General features: G+C 33.6%; 2 protein-coding genes across 13 annotated transcripts in view; both read left to right on the top strand.

The window, feature by feature from the left end:
* The window catches only part of bun (TSC22 domain family member bunched), a 118,466-nt gene that overhangs the window by 63,319 nt on the left and 45,627 nt on the right, over positions 1–9,520 (top strand). Inside the window, exons 1-2 of one of the 12 annotated variants that reach the window (XM_086834765.1) lie at positions 3,033–6,875; positions 9,003–9,495. The exons of 10 other annotated variants lie outside the window; for them this stretch is intronic. In XM_086834765.1, the coding sequence (XP_086690891.1) occupies positions 9,335–9,495 (161 nt within the window). In that variant the 5' untranslated portion in view covers positions 3,033–6,875; positions 9,003–9,334. Of the gene's footprint in view, positions 1–2,974; positions 6,876–9,002; positions 9,496–9,520 lie in introns of those variants that run through there. One more of the 12 variants, XM_086834761.1, reaches the window with a different exon arrangement.
* t-cup (tetleys-cup) lies at positions 3–1,900 on the top strand. Its single transcript, XM_020952253.2, has one exon. The coding sequence runs from the start codon at positions 1,194–1,196 to the stop codon at positions 1,791–1,793; it is 600 nt and encodes a 199-aa protein (XP_020807912.2). The 5' UTR covers positions 3–1,193; the 3' UTR covers positions 1,794–1,900.

Raw genomic sequence — 9,520 nt, 5'->3', positions numbered from 1 at the left:
TAGTTTAAATCTTTTAATTTTTGAAAATTCATTGCATTTGATTTTTATATCAGAGAAAATTTTGTATATACAAAACGTCGATAATTTTGTATCTGTTACTTGTTTAAATTTGCATGATTAGTTTACTAATTGGATAAACCTTTAAAATAACCATTATAATACCAGTTAGTCTTATATAATATAATATACCTTTAAAGAATTATAGTTTTGTTGGGGAAATTGTATACATTATCCTATAGATATATCAGTTATTAAGCCTATTATTTAATTTCATTCAAAAAACCTTAAAAATTGAATGTAAAAACTAAACTCCAGATAAACAAATAATATTTAATAAAGTGTCAATTAAACTTGTTTATTGTTGTGATAGAAAACTAATTAGCAGTGTTTATTTTATGTTACATTTAGTTTAATTCAGAAGAGTGCAAATTATGATTAACACTTGACTGACGGACTTTAAAATCTAGTTTTTTTTATTATTTACTAATACAAAATCTTCACTTAGGGGCACCCTATATCTGAGTATTTATTTTGTTGTTATTTTTTCCCTTTCTGGCGCTTATCGTTTTTCATAATACACACACACAGACGGAGTTGTAGCAATTCAATGTGTGCTTGTAGTCGTGTGTGTTTGTGCCTTTATTTGTTCATATAATTCATATTTAATCAACTGATAATATAAGAAAAAATGTACGTTCAACCTGCTTTTGTGCTGACTGCCCGACTCTCGATTCTCGGCGCTCTGCTCCAGTTTCTGTGCTCCTGATACACTTGCTGACACTATCACCTGCCTGCTTGCCCTGCCAGCGAGTCTCTGGCAATTTGATAACAGCCACACAGCCGAAGGCAGCCACTTGATATGTGTCCCCCAAAACGCAGAATCAACTTTTGTTATCACACCAAATATTAGCAGATACAATGAGGCAAATGAGAAATGAAAAACGAGAAATATATATAGAATTGGAGGAGGAGAAGATGTCTGGGTCTTTATTTTCTAGTAATTAACAGTAGGAATACAGATAGCAAAGGGTTTCACAGACCACAAAAATATCTTAAAATCTAGAACCTAAAGTAAGCCTTGAGATAGTTTTATTACAAATTTCAATGAACTCATATATTACATTTTAGTTAGAATTTGGTTAAAAATTCCATTTATTACTCTTTCGGCACAACAAAATCTTTTTATATTAAAAATGTTTGAGGAATTGATAGACTTGAAAACTTTTATCATCTGTCTGTTGATTTTATGTATTCCGGCCTTTGGTTATTTCTACGGCATTTATGATCACTGGACCAAGCGAAAGGAACTAGTTAGTCCTTTAATCCCTACGCCCTTTCAGCTGCCAGAACTGAAGGATATCAGGCTAACAGTAAATGAGTTGCTGGATTATGATGGAACTCGAAGTGATGGCAGGATATTGGTGGCTCTCAAAGGTCTAATTTACGACGTTTCCAGCGATGTTCTAGAGTTCGGTGTGGGTGGAACTCTAAGCCATGTGGCTGGCAATGATTTTACCCAATATCTAAGGCGGATTATGAACGTTCATCATACGGAAATCAACTATGTGGAACGTTGGGGGGAAATCCTAGAGACGAACTACAAGCGAGTTGGTTTCTTAATCGATGAAAGTGGAAATTCCCTGGTCCAGCAACACCCGGAAAAATCCTATGATAGCGGCAAACCTTTAGAGGGAAACGATTTAATTAATCAGAAAACACAAAAAGATAATAATTTGGAGAAATTGCTTGGTTCAGCAATCGATAAGAATGAAATACCAATTCAGGAGAATTGATTGTCTCAAAATAATATATAAAACATCTAATTGTTTATAAAACAAAATTATGATCAAGTAAAGATTGAAATTTGCAGTTAATAAATTGTGGCACTTTTATTTGAGTATATTTTCTTATTTTGTTCAAAACTGACATGGATATATGAGCATTATTTTATTATTATCTATAGTTTTTCCCTTGCAAATAAGCTTGAATTTTTAAATAAATGATTCATTTCGTTAATGAATGTTTTCACCCTTTGATCAACTGACAGTTTCATGATTATTAAATTCACTTTTCAACAGAAATGTTTTACAACTTGCTCCCATCTATATCTGATTAAATGGAATCACCTAAATGGCTTTCAAATTAAATATCACGCAAACCTTCTTAGCTCGAAAAAAAACTGCATTTATTCTATATGTAATATTCCTAGAATTAAATTGGCTCTGTGGTGGTGGGGATGAGTTTTGTGTTTTCATTAAAATTCCTTGAAATCAATTATCTGTCTTTTGGGCCCACACCATATATATCCTAGATGCATACAACCTCCGTCCTTTCATAGTTGGGCGATAATTGTCAAATTGGGCAGAGTGTGCTTCTATTATAGGGACAAACCCATCCAATATTTGAGTCATACTCGTGTGCGGTTTGTCGTCCACCTGCCAACAGCCTGACAAAGGAATATTCCGAGACGAAATGTGATTTAAATATATACATATATACATATATATTGTCAGATTTTTGGCCATCAACACCCACTCGGTTGGTGGCAGAAATCGCACAGCGATTGCCAAAATTGGCTAACCACGAAAAGAGATGCAATTTTCCTTTTCATTTAGTCAGTTTTGGCCAACAAATTGCACTCGGGTGACGTCTTTTGGCAGGAAGCTCTTTAAAATTGCTGCAAAATGTATTTTTACAGACAACCGTACATTAAAATTGTTGCTATACCTGATTACGACAATTAATTAAATCAGCATATAAACACATACATATATTCGAATTCGTAGCGATTTATTTTATTTTCTTCCCTTCATTGTTGCTATATATTGCGTCGTCGTTTTCGAATATCGGAATTGACAGCACGCTTTCAATCAGTTTAAAGTTAATTATTTACCTAGGCATAAGTACTTGAAAATTGATTGGAAATTGGATTACAATTAATTAATTGATATTTATTTTTCTATTTTCATTGCAGGTAAGCGTTTCCATTTCAACTATGTAATTACCACCAAAGACAGTAAGTTAAATGGGTTGGAATAATTGTATCAAGGGGTTAATTAAGAACAGGAACGTGTAGCGATTAATAATGCGAACGAGGGTTGCGACTAAAAACATTGAGGGAGGTGTTTTGTCAGTGTCAAAATGTGTAAAAATTTTTTGATCGAAAGTTTTATTGAATATTTTAAAGACGTTTTGGATTTTAATCAAAATAAACAAGTAAAGTAACTTTGGGAAGGCAACGTTAATATATCCTCGCAGATTTCATTTGATTTTTAGCATCTCAGGGCATATCGCTCATAACTAAACTTAAAATATTCGCACCTATATCAATATTTTGTTATATTTGTATATGGATTTTTTTTCGATAAATCATAGTTTTAAAATCGCATAACAAATTTAAAATTTTTCAAAATTTATTTTTCTGCCGGAGATGGCTAGATCGATTCAGCTTTTGATGATATATATGATTAATAGGGTCGGAAATGGCTCCTTCACACTGTTTCAAGCATCTTTCTGAAATTATTAACCCTTGCAAAGGATATAAAAATGTAAGGTTTTCACTTAATTCTTACTAAATATCCTTTACAATTTTGTAATTACAATTATCCCTCTTATTTTTTCTTTGTATGCCTTATATTTATTCCCATGTTAACTTCTTTATCGTATCCAATTACAAATATTTTTGCTACAACTGGAATTTATTGACCCATCCGCACGTTGGCTCCCTCAACTCCTGGTTAGTAATCCCTCGACACAAAACCATTTAAGTTTCCTGTCAGTCTGCATTGCGGGGTATTTAAGTGTTTGCACAACTTGATATGGTTCCATAAGAACATCAGAGTTTAAGACTCTGGCCCGAGTCGGAGGAGCTCTGTGCTCGGAATATTGACTGTTAATTAAAAAGAAAAAATACGCCATGCCAAATATTTACTCTGTAGCGCTGTAAGTGCTGTAAAAACAGTAGAAACTCAGAGATACGTGACTGCAACACCTGGTTAACCACATCGATTAGCAACAAAAAAAAGGGGTGAACTTAGGTGTCTAAAATGCAATAATAAATATATATATTTTATGCAAAGGGCTGACATCATTTTACAGATTTTAAAGATCAAGCTGAGATAGTTTTTATAGAACTTAAACATAAACTTAATAAGAAATGAATATAATAAATTACCTTTTTCGTTATGTGATATTCATTAAATCAAAAGTTCTTAAGCAATCTTTATAATGAAATCTGGACTATAAATTATTTTACAAAATACAGCAAAGGATTTCCTGTATCCGGGGTTTTGTCGCATTACAATGACTAATAGTCCAAATATATATCAAATGACTAAGTTATGCCCAACATTCCCAGCTTATCAGCCGACTTCTACTATAGCTATATAGATTATCGCAAACCAGATAAGACTTCGAGTTCCTTGATGAGAAACGTTTTGAACTGACAGCTGCCCATGTCGCAATGTCGACTTTCAACCGAATTGCAATTAAACGCTAATTAGATGTGTTTACGTCTGTGTTTACCTATATTATATATATACAAAAAGATATACCAATCCCCCGATCCCCGATAAGTGGTGGGTGATGTTTCAGTTGGGGGGAAAAAATAAAAAAAAATATGCCAAGCATAAATTCGCTTTGGCTACAAACTATTTTTGCCGCTTTAACATTTGCGCTCAACTCTAATGAGGCAATAAATTCACATTACGTATACGCGCAGGTGGCCAGCTGCTGTAATTTGCTTAAATCAGAAAGCAAAACTGAATCTGAATCGTTTGCTATACATTTTTCGCCTTTGCCTCGCTTTTTCCCCCATTCAATTTTTCCTTTTTCCTTTGGCTTTTTCTTTCACTCAGGCGCGGCCTGTTGTTGGCTATAAATTTCACGCTAACTCGACACTTGTCGCAATTTCTTGTCTTTCATCGGATTTTCTTGATGCTTTTCTTCCTGCAATTTACCGCTTATGAAATCTAATTTCATTCCTTGATTCATAATTTCCCTTTAAATTGTGTGTTTATTTTTTTGCATTTACGTAGAACACTCGATAAGTCGTGTTTCATATAACATGTTGATTACTTTTTCTGTTATTTGCTTTGATTTTTCGCATTTTCATATTTATTTAACTAGAGTTCATTAGTCGAGTGGCTTATAATCAAAGCGCTGCACACACACGCTTTTCCTGTCATTTGATAGTTGCTTATTTGTTCAGTGTGACGTCAGTGCAGAATTACTACAGAGGTTGGGATTGGGTTATATCAGATTTATTTGATTAGGTGTTGTGAGAGTGATTTTAACGTATTGTAATTTGGTTAGGAATAACTATAGGATATGGGATAATCAGTGGGGTGTTTTCTAGAGTTTATAACAAGTTTGAGGTGCCTTAAGGTTCTAGACATTTCTGAGCTCTTATAACTTTTGATATCAGCTATTCTTTGTTCGTATTAGTATGTCTTTGATTTTGGGTCTTTGGGTTCTTATCAGTCTCATTTACATATTGAACATTTAAGCTTGATTTTTAAATGTTTAAGCTCGTAAATACCGTTTCTTTGACTTGTTGATAACACAAAGATAGCGGCTGGTCTTTTGAAATATAAAAATGGAAAAGAAAATTTTAAAGTTATTGAAAACTGTTTTTAATTTGATATAAGGTTTCAAATTTATATTCAGTTTTTTATTGAGACATTTTTAAAAAATACTGTTTATAAATAAACGAAGCTGGGAAACTATAAAAGAAGATATTAAGAATTAGTTCCGCGCCTTAAAAATATCATAAAATGCTCAATATTAGCCAAGCTGCTCAGTCAGGCAATTAAATATGGTTAAATATCCTAATTTGTATTATATATTAAACATAACTTTTTAATATTTCTATATATACAAAGAAAACATTGCCCTAAGCCAAAACCAATCAGCTCTTAACAAAAATTCGTATTTTAAATATCAAAATTCCTTTCTTTATTTTATATTTGATGGTTTTGAAATACTTTTACCTTCTTGTACAAAAAAATCATTGTTTTAAAATTCAAAAGCAAAAACCAATCGCACATCACTCTGGCTGGTCAAATGCTATAATTGATGATGATTGCCTTTCAATCATGCGATTATTGGTTTTATTTTTGCGCCAAGTCTTCACAGCTAAAATCCCTCAACAAATCCCACAGCTGTTTCCCTCTTTATCTCCATGTCTATAGCTTGTTTTCAGTTCTCTCTCTATTTGTTATAAACATATAAATATATTTGTATAAATATACTATGAATATATTCCTCCAAAGCGGGCGTGGCCACCTATCACTCAATGCTAATTATCAGACTGCGATTAGATAGGATATTCTACCTGATAAGAGTAAACGCTCAGAACGGAGCTTTTGATGTAATCTACTCTGTTTTTTGCTATTTTTTTGTTATTTGTTTGCTTTTTTGGACTCTTTTTTTTCTTAGCTTGTTATCGTTCAACGTTGTTCGTTTGCTCCACAAAATAAAAAAAAATTAACAAAATATACCTTCGGCTCCGGTCGTGTGTGTAAATTTTGCTTCTCGCCGCTGTCGTCGTCGACGTTTTGCTGTCTTCCCAAAAAACTAAAGAGAGGAGAAACGCAGGAAAAATGTATTTTTGAAAATAATTTTATTGCTGCCGCCGACAGAGCGCACAGCCGCCACCGCCAACGCTGCCGCTGGTCGTGTATTTTTTTTGGATTTTGTGTAAAAATCGGTTTTTCGGTTTTGAATTCAGTAAACAAAAACTTGTCGCCGGCGTGAGACGCAAAACGCGAGCAAAAAAAAAAAAGAAAAAACCTGTGGCCACTGAAAGTTACTAAACAAACACAAAATATCAACGCAAAGAAAAAACAAAAAAATCTTGTGTGCCTAAACGAAAAGTATTTGTTTAAACAATTTGTTATAATTTAAGTTGAATGCTCGCCACAGTAGAAGCGGCTCTCTATATTTTGGTATCCGTCGGATACGCGACGAGCGATGACGTGCGTTAATTGTTGCTGCCGTTTTTGTTGTTATTATTGTTGTTGTCTCTCTGTACCCTGACCTTGTTACTGTCTGATTGGGAATTCTTTTGCTTATTTATCGCCGAATCTTTGAGCCTCCCATATATACTTCTGCGGCAGTCAGATACAAATCTATCTATGTACTCTAACCCAACGATCGCACGCACAATTTATCTAAATCGAATTTGAAAAAAATCTAAAAATAAGCCACCAGCCAGCGCCAAAACGCAAAAACAAAATACATAAAAATACGTACGTTGTTAGTTGGTTCACAAAAAGTTTTTCCTTTTGCTATTTTACATTCAGTTTTTCTTCGAGGGCGATCGGCAATTAATTTGCTTGAATATCTCAATGAAGATGGAAGTGTAGTTTTGGATAAATTCAAAGAGAATAATGTGTAAAATTTAAATAGTGAAAGTGGTGTTGGAAAATAAGGTTAAATGTGGAGAAAAATATAACAAAAACAAGAAAGGAAGCTAACTTCGGCACGCCGAAGTTTATATACCCTTGCAGATAGAACTTCTATGAATAGAAATCCATACAATATAAATTATATATACTTGTGTTAAAAAACAATGAAGTAATACCTGCTTTCATTTCATTCACCTATACATATTATATTTGCAGTTTTACATTCACTGATTTGCATTTTTCCTCCACATCAAACGATCGTTTGTATGGCACCTATATGATATAGTCGTCCGATTTTCATGAAATTTGACACAAAATTTAAGACTTATATAAAATGGCTATACTCCAAATTTGATGAAAATCAGCTGAAAACTGAAAAAGTTATAAATTTAATTGTATTAATTTCTCGATCGTTCCTATAGGAGCTATATGATATAGTAGTCCGATTTTCATAAAATTTTATGCAAAATTGTACAGTATAGTCAAATGGCTATATCTCAAATTTGATCAAATTCTGTTGAAAACTGAAATTGTTCTAATTTTTTTTGTAAAAATTATCCGATCATTCCTATGGCAGCTATATGATATAGTCGTCCGATCCGGCCCGTTCCGACATATATACGAGTGAGAGTATATAGAAGGCTAACTGCAAAGTTTCATTCAGATAGCATCAAAACTGAGAGACTAGTTTGCGTAGAAACGGACAGACGGACAGACGGACAGAAGGACAGACGGACAGACGGACATGGCTAGATCGACTCGGCTGTTGATCCTGATCAAGAATATATATAATTTATATGGTTGGAGGTGCCTCCTTCACTGCGTTGCAAACTTCTGACTGAAATTATAATACCCTGCTAGGGTATAATAACAGAAAAGAATATTTCTTTCTTCTTAAGGCAGAAATAAAAGCTTACAAGTCTTGATAAATTTAATCAAACTATTAATTAAAATGTTTTTTAAACTAAGCATTAAGTTTTATATAGTATATAAACATTTTTACTTTATATACCAACCACCAGTTCTTTCAAAAAATCACGTTCATACTCAGTAAAATTCCTTCCATATCTAAGAACATATTTAGCTTAAAATGAAATTGTTTCCAAGACTCATAACTTTGTATCTTGACACCTCCTTCTCTTCGAGTGCGGCTGCTGTGCCTTGTATCTTGGCTGATAAATTTAATTGGTTAATATTTATTTTTAGTCAAGACTTCTTCTTGATTAATTGCCGCAGAGTTCAGTTGTCTCTCTCCCGGTGCTCCCTTGGATTTCCGTTTGCTCATATATTAGTTTTTTGCTATTTGGCACGCGCAACCAGTTCCAGACAGCGCTTAACAATTTATCAGAGAGTCATACTCGAAATAACAACAATGTATGCAAATGCTAAAAAGGAAAAAAAGCAAAATATATATATATACAATACAAAAATATATAAATAAAATTATAAATACAATTGGCCAAACGTATCGAGAGCTGTGCTTGGTGTTGTTGTCCAAGCTGAAGTGCATGTTATTTTTCTCTCAGTTTCTCTCGTTGCCTCTCGGTCTCTTCAATGCAAAATTCGAAAATCCAAAGCAATTTTTGTTTTTAGTTGTCGTTCGACCGGCTACACAATTCGTTTAGCTGTCTCTCCTTTCTTCGCCCGATTGAATAATAATTAAGTGCAGAATATATACATATATGTGCGTGTGCCTGTGTGTTTTTATATAACAATAAACAAGAGAAAGAAAACAAAGAAAGGTTCACATACACACCGAGAAAAAATAAAATAAACAAGTCGTGGAAAAGCGCTAATAAATTGAAACCCAAAAAAGAGATAAACTCGAAAGTGAGAAAAGTAAATATTTACTTTTAAACCAAACATCAGGTCAAATTAAAAGCCAGTAAATCTAGAGGAGGAGCTCATAAATTAAGCGCGAGAAAATGTTAAAGTATCCGCGAACCACATCCTCCACCTCATCGGGTTACTTTGACGATGATGAGGCCATGATGAATCCCTATCAGACGCCACCAGCCTCGCCACAATCCGTGCCCCAGTATCTGCAACGTCATATGGTGCGAATGTTCAGCACCGAAGTTGATAAGTAAGTTCCTTGCAGAGTCTGCCTT

Source organism: Drosophila serrata, unplaced genomic scaffold (genome assembly GCF_035046125.1).
Source record: "Drosophila serrata isolate PLE 108 unplaced genomic scaffold, ASM3504612v1 contig_275, whole genome shotgun sequence".
Classification (NCBI taxonomy): domain Eukaryota; kingdom Metazoa; phylum Arthropoda; class Insecta; order Diptera; family Drosophilidae; genus Drosophila; species Drosophila serrata.
Note: the sequence above shows the minus strand (reverse complement) of the source record. Positions and strands in the feature narration are given on the sequence as shown.